Raw genomic sequence first — 17,312 nt, forward strand, 5'->3', positions numbered from 1 at the left:
CAGCTATTGGCAGTAGTTCGTTACGTGAAGGAGAAAAAAGTGGAAGAAAGTTTCCTTTTCTGTCAGTCCTTAAAGACAACTGCACAAGCTATAGATGTGCTTAACAAAATACAAGAATTTTTCTCAAGAAACGAACTTCACCTTGACAAAATTGGTTCAATATGTACAGATGGTGCACCAGCAATGCTGGGCAATCGTTCTGGGTTTGCTGCATTAATGAGGAAAGAAGTTCCTAATCTGAAAATCACTCACTGCTTTCTTCATCGTCACTCTCTTGCAGCAAAGACATTGTCCCCAGATCTCAAGAAAACTCTGGATATTTGTGTCAAGGTTGTAAACTTTATTTGCAGCCGAGCTTTGAATCATCGATTGTTTCAGTCACTTTGTGAGGAAATGGGTCAGGAACACACTGTTCTTTTGTACCACACTGAAGTGAGGTGGTTGTTACGTGGTCGTGTGCTGTTTCGTGTGTTTGAACTGAGAGGAGAAATTCATCAGTTTCTCCGTGAAAGGGTACAAGAACTGGCTATATATTTCAAAGAACCTACTTTTGTTCAGATGCTTGCCTATTTGGCTGATGTGTTTTTAGCTCTCAATGAACTCAATCTCTCTCTGCAAGGAAGGGGACTCAACATTGTGACTGCAAGTGCGAAATTGGCTGCATTCAAAGAAAAACTTGTCTTGTGGATAAAGCGTGTGAAGATGGGGAATTTGGCAAATTTCCCCTGCCTGGAAGAGACAGTCACAGAAAATTCTACCCTGCATCCAGACTTTGTTGCAAAAGTTGTTGAACATATGCAGATGCTGCTGCACTTCATTTGAGGGTTACTTCTTGTGTGGAGAGCTGCAAACCTATGACAACTGGATCCTGAATCCTTTCATGCAGAATTTGGAAGATGTCAGCGGCATCAAGGAAGATCTCATCGACCTTAGACACAATCATGAAATCCAAATGGAGTTCACCAATAGTCAGCTGGAACACTTCTGGGCTTCTCAGCTGGAAGCATACCCTGCATTAGCGAAGAAAGCTCTTGAAGTGCTGGTACCATTTGCAACTACTTACTTGTGTGAACAAGGATTTTCTTGTCTACTTCACATCCAAACAAAATGCAGAAATTGGCTGAATTCTGAACATGACATGCGAGTGGCACTCAGTACAAAGATGCCAAGATTTGATGCCATCATAGAGAAAAAACAGCAGCAACGAAGTCACTAAGTTTACTGTGCATTACAGGCTAAATAAAAACATCATTGACAAAATTGAAATTAATTTTTCATTATGTACCCTGAATTTTTGTCTTGAAAAAAGGTATGCTGTATGTATGAAGATTAAAAAAAAATTTTTGATTACATCAACTTTGTATTTTTAGCTTTTTTTATATTTAAGTTTCCAGGGGGTGCGAGAAATGATTACTGATTTGAAAGGGGTGCAAACACTGAAAAACGTTAAGAACCACTGATCTAGAGGAAGTGTAACAAATGTTCTCTAAAATATTTTCTCAGTATACATGTTATTAAATTTTATCTGTAAAATATATAGAAAAAATATTAATTACTTTTAATCTTTTATCAGACTTAATAATACACTTGAAACCTGGATCTCTTACAATTAATATCTGATGGGTGGTTATTGATTTATACAATTACAGTTTATTAAAATTCACTTACATTAAATCTTTACGGTCCATAACTGCTAGGCTTTTTTCGTTAAGCTGCGATCTCAGTGTATCAAACATTCCATTAGAAGTGAGATTTTATCTTTATTAACCATATTCTAGTTGTGCATTTTTTTTCTTTTAAGTAACAGAATTATGTACAAAGACTGGTGAACTATAATTGTTTAACTGTAACTATATTTTTATTATTGTTAAATACAATGTACAGGTAACCAATTTTCATAAACTGGATATATACACTGCATTAAACAATTTGCACATTTTGTAATTTTTTTTGTCATAAATAGTATCCAATTGATAGTAGCCAGACACTATTTTAATGATACAGTGTTTAACAAAATACTTTACTCACAGTTGAGCTGATATGAAACTTGAGGCTGGTGTTCTCTCATCGCTTCAAGCTAGAAATACACAAGAATTTCTACTGCAAGAAGAATTTCTAACAACTCAAAGGAAAATACTAAATGTTCTTTTTCACTTCAGAAAAAGCCATTAGAGAGACAGAAAAGAAAGAATTTCAAACATATTCTTAAAATATGTTTACACGTGTTCTTCAATCAATTAAAATCATATCAAAATGTTAAACAGAGACAGTTTATGATCAATTTTTAAATATGGTCAAGAATACTGACTGAAGAGCAGGAAATACTCAAAATCGCTAGTAAATAACAAATCATAAAGCTGTACATTAAATTAAAGAACTCTAGAACATGTGCAGCAAATAACTTCTCTAAATAAAATGAGTTTAACATCTTCAGTATTCAATATTTAAGTAACTTGGCACACAGCATAAAGGCATTCCAAAGACAACTCAAGTAAACTGAAGTAAGCATTAGTATATATCATGATATCCATTACAAAAATATGTGTAGTTCATGTAGAGGATAACAGAAATATTTTGTATAAACTGCCAATATCAAGTCAGTGAAGTAAAATCACACAATGTCTACATTAAATATTAATGTTTCCTTGAGCCATCACAAAACAGTGAATCAAACTGAAATACTACACTTGAAGTCATCAATTTAACCCATTTGACTTTGGTGTTTTAAGTACATGTGGTTTTGCTTATTTTAAATTTTGCAAAAAGCTATATGAGGGATATCTATGCTAACTGTCCCTAATGTAGCAATGTAAGACTAGAGGAAAAGAAACTAGCCTTCACCACCCACTGCCAACTTTTGGGGCTACTCTTTTACCAGTGAATAATGGTATTGACTGTTACATAATAAAACCCCCATGGCTGAAAGGGTGAGCATGTTTGATGTGATGGGAATTTGAACCAGCACTCTTGGATTACAAGGCAAGTACCTCAACCACCTAGCCATGCCAGACCTAAATAGGCATGGAAATTTTGTAAGCTGTACACTTGCATTAAAATGCCAGAGATGGATCATATCATATATGGCAAATCAGCAGTTAATGGGTTAAGGATGCACAATTAACATGAAGCTCTGAAACAAACCTTATACATACACATGTCTGTTTTATTCAATAAATTTTTAACAGCTGAATGATTTTACAAATATATATCTAGATTTCCCATAAACCATAAGGAAAATGAAACATCATATAAAATATATCACTACAGTACACATTTTCAATAATACCCTTGCTATGAAAAACTTATTCATCAAACAAAATTTAACAACTGCCCAATATTCACGGTTATGCACGGTATGTTTCCAAAACATTCAAAAATAAAATTAGGTGTATATGTAAAAGTTACATCAATAAGCACAGTAAATATCCATACTCTAGACATACAAGTTTTATGTAATCAATTATATACAAAGAATTAAGACTAAAATTCTTATAAACCTTCAAAAACAATCATTACTGCATTCTGTCCTAATAATGTCAAAAAACGCATAAGTAAACAAACTGTATTCAACAAACATGTATTTATTCTACCAAACATACTGTAAAACCTTGAGAAAATTCAAAGTAAGTTCTAGACACACACATGGATTCCATCTTACTCATGGTACAAACCTGAACTAAATTCAAATTGTATTCAACAAACATTAGTACATTCCATCCCATTTATGACAAACCTAAGGGAAACACGAGAAACTATAACTCACAGGATGCATTAAGTCCATGAAACTTAACAAGAATACAGTGTCTATCCAGCTCCCACTGATAACATGGGCTTATATGCAAAGTCAAAGAATAAGGGGTTGGTAATATGTCGTGTAATTTTCTAGGAATTTAATAATCATAAGACAAATTATAGGACATACAGGTGTGCTATAGATTTTGTTCTATTCTTTTCTTATTATTAGCATGTTGGTGATGGGCTTGGTATAATGTACAAGTGTGTATACAAATTTGCACATATTAAGTAGTTATACTGTAACGTATGATGAAGGACGTTTATCTTTAAACAATTTGTTAGACTTTAAATACAAATTTCAAGTTTTTTAACACAAAAATTAGATTCTTTAAATTAAGTATTTTTGATAAAGATTTGTTTGCAAAAATATCAAGTCTGTTTTGTTAGTAGTCCAAGTACAAAGTGATTTTCACGTTATGGTTAAAAACTATTCTGTCCCAAATATTATTTGTGTAATCTCTAAAACCTTCTAAGTACATTTCACATGTTTCTGTTCATTAAGACTATATTTTACATGTTATATTCTATACTCTAACTATGTGGAGTCTGTAAGTTTGACAGAGCTCACAACCAAAATAAAAAATTGGGTATTGAATATGAATTATGCTATTTTCATTCTAGAATAACAACAGATTATAACACGAAAATACAAATGTTTAGTATATATAGCTAGTCTCATAATATTGTATATTTATACATATTTATTATGTTTCTCTTCCAATTGTGCCTAACTAATATTACATAATCTGTATTGACACAGTGCATGTGCAATCACGTTACCATATTTAATAATATAAAGCACTTTTAGTCTTCACAAAGTGTCCCCATCTTTGCTGTGTTTTAGCAGAATAGTATTTTGCAAAATACAGTCACATTTCAATTATTTTACATGTACACACACACGGGGGTAAACAAAGGAAAAAAAAGTCCCCCTTGAAAATGTTGTTAATTTGCTATATCTTTTATTAAATAACAGAAAAATATATAAAACTATATGCTTTTTGAATGTACTTGATGATATGAAACTCTAATTTTAACTCTGTCTTTCATAAATACCTAAACTTTCCATAATTTTAGTTACATTTTCTCATAAAAAGTGTTGTGCATCTGCTGTAGCTTCTTAGATATTCTTATTGCAATTAGCCTACAAAATGATCAAACAAGTTTCTCCAAAATTGTGGAGTTATTAAACGATATCTTATAAATAAAACAAATTGATGTTATAGAATGGTTAAGTCAATCACCTGATATTAGTCAGAGTGAAAATTTATGGACTGAGTTAAACCAAATAACAAAAATCACAAACTAAACACGAAAGATGAGTTTTTTGAAGTATTCAAAGAAAAATGGCAGTCAATCACTCAGGAAAATCTGCACAAACTCACTGAAGTACGCCACATCGATGTGAAGCAGTACTGAAGTCCAAGGGAATGCTGACCAAACACTAACATGTGAAACTGGTTTGTGTTATCTTGAGTTTCATTGCTTTGTTTGATTGTAGCAGAGAAACTTGTTTGATAATTTTATAAGCTAAATGGAATAGGATCTAATAAACTACAGCAGGTGCACAACACTTTTTGTGAGAAAATGTTACTGAAATCATGAAAAGTTCATGTATTTATGAAAGCCAGTATTAATATGAGGATTTGAAATAACACTTGAACAGATTTTACTGAGTGCATTCTAAAAACATGTAGCTTTATATATTTTTCTGTTATCTAATAAAAGATAAAACAAATTAACAATATTTAAGTGGAGCCACATTTTGCCCTTCCCCTGTAGATTATTACTATTTAGTAATAGTTTATTACTATTATTTTTTCAAAATATAAAACAGTAAATAGAGAATTAAAGCAAACAACTGTCTCTTCTAGCTGACCTTTGTATTTGGTTGCTGCTTGACATAGGTTGCTAAGCTTTTTAAAATTTCGCATGTAGAGGATATGATACAAAATTTTTTTTTGGGTATTATATGCAGATATAATAATAAAAAAAATCATAAGTTACTATATGAATACCTAAGAATTTCACTAATAACTTACCAAGCTTAGTAACTAAGCCGTACCTAGGTCTAAAATAATATGAAATTTTGAGCAGACTAAAGACAGCTCACTTACTTGAAACCTTGGTTTGCAAGAACAAAATGGCTTTTAACACATTAAAATTGCTGAGAAAAATCACAAAGAAGACATTCTAAGCTGTTGATTGATTATTCACATGTCATATATTGAAGTAAGTGTATATAATGTACAATTTCCAAAAATGGAAAGAAGTGTACAGGGCCCATTGTGTTTGATTCAGCATGTAAGCCATATCTCAGCAAAATTAAGATACGAAGTTCTGATTTTATATTCTAGCTTGATAATATTAGTAATTTGAGATCCTAATTTGTACAAAACTACAGATTTGTTATTTTGACATCACAAACATCTAATTTTAAACAGTGCTGCATTCAACATGTCATGTGACTCACTAAAATATGTATTTACATTTGTTCTTTTAATATTTACTTTGAAATTAAGAAATAAACAAACTAACACTAACATTTGTAACCTACGTTTTGACATCAAACTTACTGATACAGATACATAAAATAGTATTACAATACAATTTTGAATGGAAGTCAACAAACAATGACATGGCCTTCGGCTCATAACCTGTGGCAACTGGTTTATAGTATTGAAAATAGTTAAAAAGACATACAAGTTAGAAAAATATTCAGGTGGCACACAGACTCTTCATTTAACAGTTGTGGACCAGAAATACCTCACAGCCTGTGCAAGCACTTGCTGTCTTTACTCAGCTTGTTTATTGAAAAGTTGCCCCTCCAGTAAAGTGAAACTATGTGACAAACTAATGTATTTCTTCCTAGTTGCAACATAAATCTGAAGTATACTGCTTAGAAAACATTAATACATTATATTTATACCATCACATGCAACAAAAATTTGAAATGAATTAACAATGTTTATAGCAAACAGTGTATTACCCCATAATCATTACAAAAACACTTAACAGTAATCATGCTCAACAAAAATTAGCATGTTATTGACACTAACACACATCACAAAATATTTATATATACAAAAAAATGTTTATAACATTTGTGTGAATTTCAGATAAGAAACAACTAAAACACAATTTAACAAGATGTACCTTTTCATCCATTAACCGATTTAGAATTTCTAGTTTATGCTGAAGCTCAGGAGAATCAGTGCCTTCTAAGTCTGTAAAAAAACAAAGAAACATTAATTTATGTAGAAAATGTTTACTGTAATAATCATTTTAGGATAGGTAAACAATTAAGATGCATCCAGGTGAATGACTAAACCTAAAATCCACACAGAACATTTTAAAAATATAGATGTTGTCTTAAGAAATAAGAATACAAAAACATTTGAGGAGGAAGTTCAGATGGGACAGTCTTTCATGAACTAATTAAAATGGGGCTAAATTCTTACATTCTAAAAAGTATAGTTTGTGCAGTAAATCATATCAGAGAGTTTTAACGGTACAGGTTGTTTCAATCTAATGAGAATCTGAACACAAAAACAGTATGCATTATGACTATATTTTAACAGATTCTAACAAATGAAAATCTGAATAAATTTTGATGTATTAACCACAAAATGATTTTCTATTGCTGAGAACTTATTGCTTAACCCATTGACAGCTGATTTGCCATAACGAGTATGGTCTACCTCGGGCATCTGAATGTGAGTGTGCCATATACAATGTATAGGTTGCAAAATTTCTGTGTATGTTTGAAGAAGATAGTCGTGAAAGAGTTAAGAAAACATTATGTAAATAAGTTTGTGACAGTTGTACTCCAAGTTTGTTCACTTGTTTTAAACCAGAAAGCCACACAATGAGCTATTTGCAATCTGCTCACCATGGGTATTAGAAATCAACTTTTTGGGTTTAAGCCCTCTTACTATTAAGCTACCCAGGTTGGATGGTGTAGGTCCCAAGAAATGTTAGCTTAAGCAACCCCAAAGCTAAAAACATTTTGCACGTTATATAATTTGTTATAGAAAAATTACAAATAAATGTTAGATGGTACAACTTACTGCAAGACAATAATTTTGTTTGTTTTGAATTTCTCACAAAGCTACACGAGGACCATCTTCGCTAGCAGTCCCAATTTAGCAGTGTAAGACTAGAGGGAAGGCAGCTAGTCATAACCACCCACCACCAACTCTTGGGCTACTCTTTTACCAACAAATAGTGGGATTGACTGTCACATTATAACACCCAACAGCTGAAAAGTGAGCATGTAGAGTGTGACAGGGATTCAAACCTGCAACCTTCAGATTATGAGTTGAGTGCCTCAACCACTTGGCCATGCTGGGCCAAGCTAATAAGGATGTGATCAAATTTTAAGCATAAGAAAAGCAACTTCTTATGAATTAGAATATGTGAATAAATTCTAACAAAGTGTTTAGCAAGTACAGTTTGTTATAAACTGAAAATAATGTAGTCTGTCAAGTTAAAGAGTGCAATATGTCCCTGCAATAAATACTGGGCTTGTAATTTGTTGCTTAGGAATATTTTATCAATGTTTGTAGACCTAACATTAATTTATGCTTCAATGTCGTATGAAAGTGGAATGGTTATTATTGCATCTACCATTTTTTGTCATCTACAAACACAATTTTTGCACCAAAACAATACGAGCATAAACACTTTGATGCATTATTCATTATTCAATGTTAACGTTGTAACTGACTTTTTTGTGAGTAGAATGCATGCAGTTAGTGAAATAACACATACAAAATGTATTTATGCTATCAAATAAACATGAGTGAGGTGCTACGTGTATATAATATGCTAATGGCAGATAAACAGTGAACTACAACAACATTCCTTCAAACAAGTTAAAGTAAACTGGCTTATGTATCATGTCTTTATATTATATTGAATGCATTTTAGAATCTCACCATTAGTGATATAAAAAGAAAGTAATATTAATTGAAATAAAATGAGAGCTACTGTGTTTATAATTATGCATTTTAATAAACTAATAGACTCTTCATTAAGAGATTATCAACTTGTACCAACTAACTCTTAAAATGATATTAAGTTATTCGTGATGACGAGAAACCCAGTTGAAGTGAAAATATATCTCAGGATAGCTGTTATGGGTATTAACACTTTTACAAATAATCCAGAAAACAACATTTCGACCTTCTTACGTCATCCTCAGGTCGAAACATTGTTCTCTGCTTTATTAGTAAAAGTGTTAACATACATACAAGCTGTCCTGAGATATATTGACATTAGGTTAATATAATTGCATTGTCAAAATTTTCATATTTTAATGGCAATAATGAAAGAAGCAATCACTCTTGCAAATGAATTTCCCAGAGAATGATTTTGAGCTGTTACAAATTATTTATAGACACAAGTGACTGAGAATGCAACTATTAAGATTTCACCATCATTTATAGATGAACAACTGTACACAATACACACTAATAATACTTACTTCAAAATATTTCTTTTAGATATTGGTAAATGGTATGAAGAAGAATATCCATTTTTCACAGTGGTACAAAATTACAAACTACATGTCAATACTGTATGGCTGGACTCATGCCAGTCAGAGTTAAAAGATACAGCTTCTTACAAATTAAATAAAGAATGCAGCTAAATTACAACATAGCCTAGAAGATAAAACTTTTTTTTGCATCTGAATTATTACAAGCTATTTAATTACAATTTTTGGTTTGTAAAGTATTACTCCAGGTTTTTTGTTTTTGAAAATTTTAAAGCCAAAGTTGTTATTTTTTAGAAACCTAGAACTGTACAGACAGTGATAACTTTGTAGGTATGGTAATGACTCTGAAGTTGGATCTTTTTTTTATTAAGGAATATCCAAAGATATTTAAAGAATGTAACTCTTGTTTACAAAATGTGGCATGAACAGGTGATAATTTTAAAGAATCAAAAGTGAATTCAAATAAAAAGACTTCCCTTCACAAATTACTGTATCAATCTTCCTGTCCTTCCCTCATCATTTGTGTCATAAATGTATATTAGCAAACATTTTCTGTTACAGTACTCAAAATAATTAAGATACTCTGTTCCTTTTTTTTCAAATATTCTAGCCATGAAAAGGTACTATTGTTACTATTAAATAATGCCCTTTTCAATTTGAGTTCATTTTTATGTAATAACAAGTGCCAATTCCTAATCATTTCAGTGATATATAAGGGGAACACACTGCTTTCTCATTTAGCAGTCTCAACAAAAACGGTATGTGCAAACAGATCTAGAATGAAAAACATGACAGAAGGCAACAAAAACACTTCCATGATACAATTGCAAGAGAATGGCTTGGAGCTTGTCAAACACAAGTTAATGCAGAGTAGCTACAAGTCTCATAAAGAGTAGTTAGCAGGATGTGGACTCCCCTGCAGAACATCAAATCAGTTGTCCAGAGAACTGTAGAAGATAAATATTTACCAAGAACTTCACAAGAAGATCTTTGACAATATGATCTCAGTGCAATCAGCAGCCCTCAGTCAAGCAGCAGTTCAAAAAAGCAACTGGGAGAGAAATCAGAAAGCAAATGATTAGAAACAGGCTTTGTCGGACTGGATATTATGCCAGACATTAAATAGCACTGTTTTCCTCTAATCTATTACTACATTATCTTCAGTGATGTCAAGAACACATTGACTGGTTTAAGAGCGTGTGGGTGAATGTCTTGTTCACAGATAAATCATACTTCATACTCAACCATGTGTAAATATTTGGGAGTGGCTGAGATCAGAACTTGTGCTAATTTTCATGGGAGAAAGACACAAAACAACAATGGTGACATACTGATCTTGGAATAGACTTGTTCTGAAGGATACACTAATGTTCTTGTGTTATGAATGCCACACAATAAAGCAATGCAACTCTTACAGCCAAGAGCAATTGGTTAGAGGTTTCTCCCAAAAGACAACACATACCTATATTATGCATAACTGGTTACCTGTGAGAAAAAAAACAAATTAACTGATCACGAGAAAGCTCACCAGTTAGAATCTGGATGAGCATGTATATGGGGTTTTAAAATACATATGACAACATGAATACTTATCCTTACAGATTTGGTGAACAGGAAGAAACTCTTGATGGAAAAAGTGGAGTATATTATTCCAACAATTAATTGATTCATTCATTTTAAGTATGCAGTATCAATATCTATACAAGACATGAAGGAACTCAAGGAAATCACGTCTTATTAACAAACATTTCTTTTTTTATATTTGATTAGGCTATAGTCTTTGGTATCAAACAAGTATTTGTGGACATTGACATATGCATGTAACCACATAACTCACCATAGGGTGCATGTTTGATATTAAAATTAACTCACTGGCATCATTGATATTATTTAATAATGATAGTTGCACCTTGTCAAACCTAGAATATTGTAAATTCTGTTAAGCAGTATACAAACTTGAATTTAAATTTAATTCTAAAACTCATGAATTATAATAACATACATTTGGAGAGGCAATCATATACAAAATGCAGAGTACTGGTCTGTTATCTTATTGCATACACCAGTACTTAATATTAGGGTTGTTATATAAGATCAACAGCTAATAGTGCTATTGGCAGTGAAAGTACTGTTGTCATAGGGATGTTTGTCTCTTGGTATAAAACTTCAATGTAAAACAGTATGTCCACAGTTTTTGAACTGTCCATGTCACCTAGGCTTTCAAAGTGTTACTGCAGATCACACAGAAAGAATATTCTGTAATACACACAAAACAATGATTCTATTAAGTGGCCAAATTGGAATCACCCTGATAAAAACAAAGTAATCTATCCATATTATAAGTGATGATAACACACAATAAATCAAGAAAAGGTGATAAAAAATCTTATATATTATTTTCTTGTAAATATTAGGGTGGGGTGATCAGAAAACAAAAACAAGAGGAAATCCTTAATAGTTCCAGCACTTAAAATTCTCTTCAACAGGATTAAATTAATCTATGGGGCTTTTTTTTTTCCTTTTAATTAGATATATATTTCTGTGCACCATCAATATCAAGCATCGGACTTGTATGTACCAGGTTCAATTTTATAACTCCTAGACAGGATTAAAATCTATATACAAGACTTTTGACTTGGTTAAGGTACACATACAGTAAGTTAACTGTAGAAGATACAACAGAATGTAACTAATTTAATCACACAGTAATTCCACTGATATTTTCTTTTTCCTTGTCTCCACAACATTCAAACACTCACTATCTGTTATTACTGTACAGATATATTATTTAATGTGTACAAGCAGTTCAGAGGATCCATAACAACCAACATGTAATGATGTGTATGAGCAAACCTTTTCATTCTATTTTCAAAACATTGATTAAAAAGCACTTACCAAATGGAAGCTCAAAGTGAGCTTCTACCAAAATGCTGTGCCCAGTTGGTGTTTTTGTGCCAATTATATCACCTTCATTCATCACCAGCTCTGCATCCAAAGATAGCCACTGGCCTTCCCCTACCTAAAACCATTCACCCAATCAGAAACAGTGAACAATGCACATGTACACTCCTAACAAAGATATTTACAGGACAGAGAAGAAATTCAACAATGCATGTTACATATATTCACCAGATCAAACATATTCCTAAACATGTTTATTAAACATTCTAATATGAAACAAGTGTTTGTATCACCTATGCATCAAATTGAAAAATGCATTCCAGTATTGATAATGGTGAGTGCTGAATCAGCTTAGTACAAAGTTTTTGCAGAAGATTATATTAAGTGAATTATTTACAGTCATTAATATTTATTTGATGAGGTCTCATGTTGGAATAACATGTGAACTCTCAGCAACAATCCTGTAATGTTTCATGTGGGAGGCTAGTTTGATCTAGGTATGCCATGCTTTACCACAGATGTTGCAGGTTTACTCATTTATTGGCAGTGGTATTAAAGATACATTAGCTGTTTAGTATCTTGAAACCTTCATTGTATACAGTTTGCCACTTTGTGCAAGAGGCCAACTCCTCCCCACATACTTTAAGTTATACTGTATACTAATAGGGTCTTAATAACAACATATTTTTAGCATTTGGGGGTTTCTGGTGTTACCTTTTACCTGTTTTCATCTGGCTATACAGCAGAGCTTTAGAAATTAGTTGGTTATTCATGTAAATCAAATGCTCTAAACTGCACTTTTATAATTAAGTTTTCCAGGCCAGTGACCGAGCATCTCTGTAGAACCTAGATGCTTGGCATTTTGCTTTGTCATTTAACACTGCAGATTTGGTATACACTTACAAACAATAAATACTACTTACAATGACTGTTAAATGATACTGGTAACATGTTTGTTAATAAAAACTGAGCTGTATGAGGAAAACAATTTCATATAACAATTCATACATATAAAGTTTCCCGACCTTTACCTGTAACTCATAAGTAAATTAATACACTTATTAGCCCTAAAATTACTGATGGAACCATAATGACATCATCAACTTTTTAAACATTTCTTAAGCTAGTTAGGCACCAATTTGATTGTACATTGATGAATTTGTTACTTATAGGATCTCCTATGCATATTACATATAAAATAAGGGATTTTCTTTAATTTTTAGTCAGTTCTTTATAATTAGAAGTATATATAGGAACAAATATTAATCAGTATGAGACAGCATAGGGACCCCACTGGTAGTAAATGGTACATAAACAAGTCAATTTTAGGGTTAAAGTCATAGACCTCCATACAGATAAATTCTAAAATTTGTAATACTTCAGATTATTAAGCCTAATTTTACAACTTAATCTTCTAGACTATTTTAACAACAAGATACGGATGCATAACTATAACTAATCTTTTTATAAGTTACTCACTTCAGTTAGTATGTAGCAATTATAAACGTTTGGAAAAAATGTTAACATCCTTTTTTTCTCTGACCTTGAATTATGTAGTTAGCTTAAGTAAGCTATCCTAAACAATTATGGTTTAGAGTTTAGTTTATGTTTAGGTTAAATTTCCATTTTGTCATTACAGAATTAAGAACCTTTACACAAAACTATGAAGGTCTAACTTGAGAAGTGAGGTCTAATCTCACAAAGTGAATATTAATTGCAATTTACCAAATGTATTTATTTTCAGGTTAAACAAAACCTGAGTCTAAATACATGAGCTCTGAAATAAACTGAAAACTTTGCACTGACAATTTTTAATACTTCAAATTAATCAGTGAAAAACCAAACATTAGGTATTTTCCAAAATTATTATTTTTATTACATTAGAATATGAAGAGTTCCTTACAGAATGAATAGCTAATGTATTAGTTAAAACTTGTTGGTTTAAAGCAGGTGTACAGTCAGTGGACAGGAACTTCATGAACTGAAGCATACTGTTGGGTTAAAGTTCGTTGACAAACCTTAAGTTTAATATCATACAATATACACATTCACACAACTTATTTTTGGTATTTATCTCTGAATGAATGCAGTTAGCACAAAAAAGGTTAGAGCGAATGTGAACAAAACCCATCACAAAACAGTTGGGTGTTAGTTACTCACTTCATTTGAATACTGAACACTCATAAGAGGGAGCCACTGACTTCCCATAAGTTTGTCCCACAGCATTCCTTTGTTCCAGACTTCAATAATCAATCCTGTGTCCATCCGATTGGTTTCACTAAAATAAAATGAAGGTAAAATATGTTACAGTAATCTGAAAGATATACTCCTACAATACTTTTGCCCCTCTGATATAAATATCTGGTAAGCTATCAGTCATATATCTTTATATGTGCATGTCTACCAAACAACTATCAAAGCTACTATTACAAAACTAATTCACTGATTACACTTAACATGACATATGGTAGAAAAAGTTTGCTTCCACAGATCCAGCATACATATGTAATAAATGCAGTTACATGGAACAGAGAAAGTCTGAAAATGGCAAAATCTTATTTTACCATGAAAGTTAAAATACAACTGTAGCAAATAACATATCTTACAAGAATTTTACTAAAAATATACACCATTTGAATTTGTTTGCTTGGCTTATGTTGAAATATACTTACATGTAGAAACTAAAACTTTATGTATATTTTCAGTCCCTCATCATATGAATAAGAATTGAGTAATTAATTTGACTCCTTTGATCTGCATTACAGAATGATTCATTTGAAATATTTTTATTAGATCTCAAAATTTATCTTGATTTTTCAATAACATGTAAATGAGTACTTGGCTCCAAAGGATTAAACTAGCAAGTTTTTTTTTTTTTTCTGGGTAACCGATTTGCAGATGAGAGATGCAACATTGCTGAGATTGCATATTATGCACAGTTACATGAGTAGATCAGTTCAAACATTAAAACTTCACATAATTCATTTTTGTTGGTAATATTTTTCAGTTTCTAATACACACACATATATCCTACAAAAAAGTTCTTCAAAGATACTCGAAATAGACTCTCCTATGAAGCTTTGGCCATAAAAGTTGTCTTTTTGAACCATAAGGACATTTTAAACAAGCTCTCTCATATTTTAAGGTTTCATATAGATATTCAACACATAAATATTATAAGTACCTCATTATACATGATAATTATAGAAAAAATTCTTACAACATGAAATCTTGCTCCCAGCTGGGATTATTTCCCTTGACTGCAACAGTTGTTGATTTCACATTCTGTAGCTTTAAAGTCACATAGCTATTATACTGACCTGTTGAAGGAAACAGACACAAGTTATCTAATGTTATATATTAAGTACATACAACCTTCAATGCCTGTACACGTGTATTGCGTGTTTGTAAGAAAATGTTCAGTATAGATAATACCATCTAGTTTTCTTTTAGATGTATATCAATAGACAATCAATCATTCAGTGACATTGTATCCCACATTAACAGAATGTTAATCTCGAATACATGTCTAAAGATAACTAACTACCTGTACACTACACAAAATGTGGGCCATTCTTTGTTATACATTCAGCCCAGATCCCACATATGTATAACATTTGTTACACTACAAATTCCACATAACACACAAAATACAATTGTAACAAATATATCTGAAAAACAGTTTCAAAGAGAAACATCACCACAAACACAAATGTATGCAAATGAGATTCTCTTGTAGATTATTCTTACAGGAATATTTGTACAGGAAGAGAAATAATTTTGCAATAATAAACAAACCACAACATTTTACACACATTACTAATTTTGTATACATCCCTAAACACAAACATGTCCTATCTTTTTAGTAACATTAAAGTAAGCCTAAAGAAACATTATTAAAAGTGAAATTCTGAAAAAGGTACACATTTAAGTAAGTTTACAGTGAATTTTCCTAATAAAGATTTATCACTATAGTAAAACTGTCTGGAAATACACAACTTAAGTCAAAACAAACATTGGTTTTAACTTGAAACTGTATTAAAGTAAAATATATGCTTACAAGATTTTAAAATGAATGTACAAGTAATTCAGATTTGACAAACAACTCAGGAATTTACACACATTGTTTAGAAAAAATATACAAAAGTTTCAGTATGTCATGATAAGAAATTTGGAATAACTTCAAGAAACAGAACATAAAGTTCAAATCTAGTTTAGGTTCCAATATTTTAATATTAAACACTGTGCACATTTGTTTAATGAATATCAATATATGTGTGTGTATGTCTAACATATTAAAAGGCAAGTCAACAATAACAACGTGCATGTTTAATATATTTACAATTACAGTGAAACTTCTTTTGAGTGCATTTGATAACAGTTAAAGGTATACATTTCTTTCTCTCTTAAGCAATATCCATTTCTGCTCTTGTTCTGTAATCTAGGAATACTTTTCATCACATATCAGTAAACAATGGTGAAATTAAAAACCACATATCAGTGAAAGTATATGCACTTTACTGTTGTTTGAAACAGAAAAAAGTAAAAAATTTATAATAATAAAAGAGCCTGTGAGTGTTATGGCTACAAAAGGAAAAAACACAGATTCAAAACCTTGCATGTGTACTAAGGGAATTCTAAGGGTGTGCACCTGGGTATAATTTTTTTCAATTTCACTCAAAAATTTGGGACAATTTTTTTTTTGCTCTGTAGTCCTCAAGCCCCATAATTCTGCTATCTGAAGGTCAATAGAAATTTAAAAATTATACCCAGGTGCACACATATTCTTATGTTTATGTTTTTCCTCCCATCTTTGTGTTTTTAAAAAAAGTATTTGTCAGAAAGCCTCCATGTATTGTTCATTCAGTAAATAAGAATTAGAAAAACAGTTAAATCGAAATAAATTTGAGAAATGGCAACAAACAACCTGAAGAAAAACGTGAAACAGAGAATAGTGGAGAATGAAAAGAATTCCAATAAAATCACAGGAAGGAGGAAAACAAACCTGAGAAGCTAAATTAAACTACTAGGTTTTAAAATGAGTTAAAACAAATTAACTTCATAAAATGGTCTGTTTTGTTTTGAATATTGTGCAAAGCTACATGAGGGCTATCTG

The 17,312-nt window shown here is 31.5% G+C and overlaps 1 protein-coding gene across 1 annotated transcript in view; it reads right to left on the reverse strand.

The window, feature by feature from the left end:
* The window catches only part of LOC143239442 (uncharacterized), a 48,063-nt gene that overhangs the window by 13,466 nt on the left and 17,285 nt on the right, over nucleotides 1-17,312 (reverse strand). The window contains exons 5-9 of the mRNA XM_076480500.1: nucleotides 15,417-15,516; nucleotides 14,357-14,474; nucleotides 12,191-12,314; nucleotides 6,952-7,022; nucleotides 2,029-2,077 (exon numbers count right to left, since the gene is read on the reverse strand). Of these exons, the coding sequence (XP_076336615.1) occupies nucleotides 2,029-2,077; nucleotides 6,952-7,022; nucleotides 12,191-12,314; nucleotides 14,357-14,474; nucleotides 15,417-15,516 (462 nt within the window). The remainder of the gene's footprint in view (nucleotides 1-2,028; nucleotides 2,078-6,951; nucleotides 7,023-12,190; nucleotides 12,315-14,356; nucleotides 14,475-15,416; nucleotides 15,517-17,312) is intronic.

This window comes from Tachypleus tridentatus, chromosome 13 (genome assembly GCF_004210375.1).
Source record: "Tachypleus tridentatus isolate NWPU-2018 chromosome 13, ASM421037v1, whole genome shotgun sequence".
NCBI lineage: Eukaryota > Metazoa > Arthropoda > Merostomata > Xiphosura > Limulidae > Tachypleus > Tachypleus tridentatus.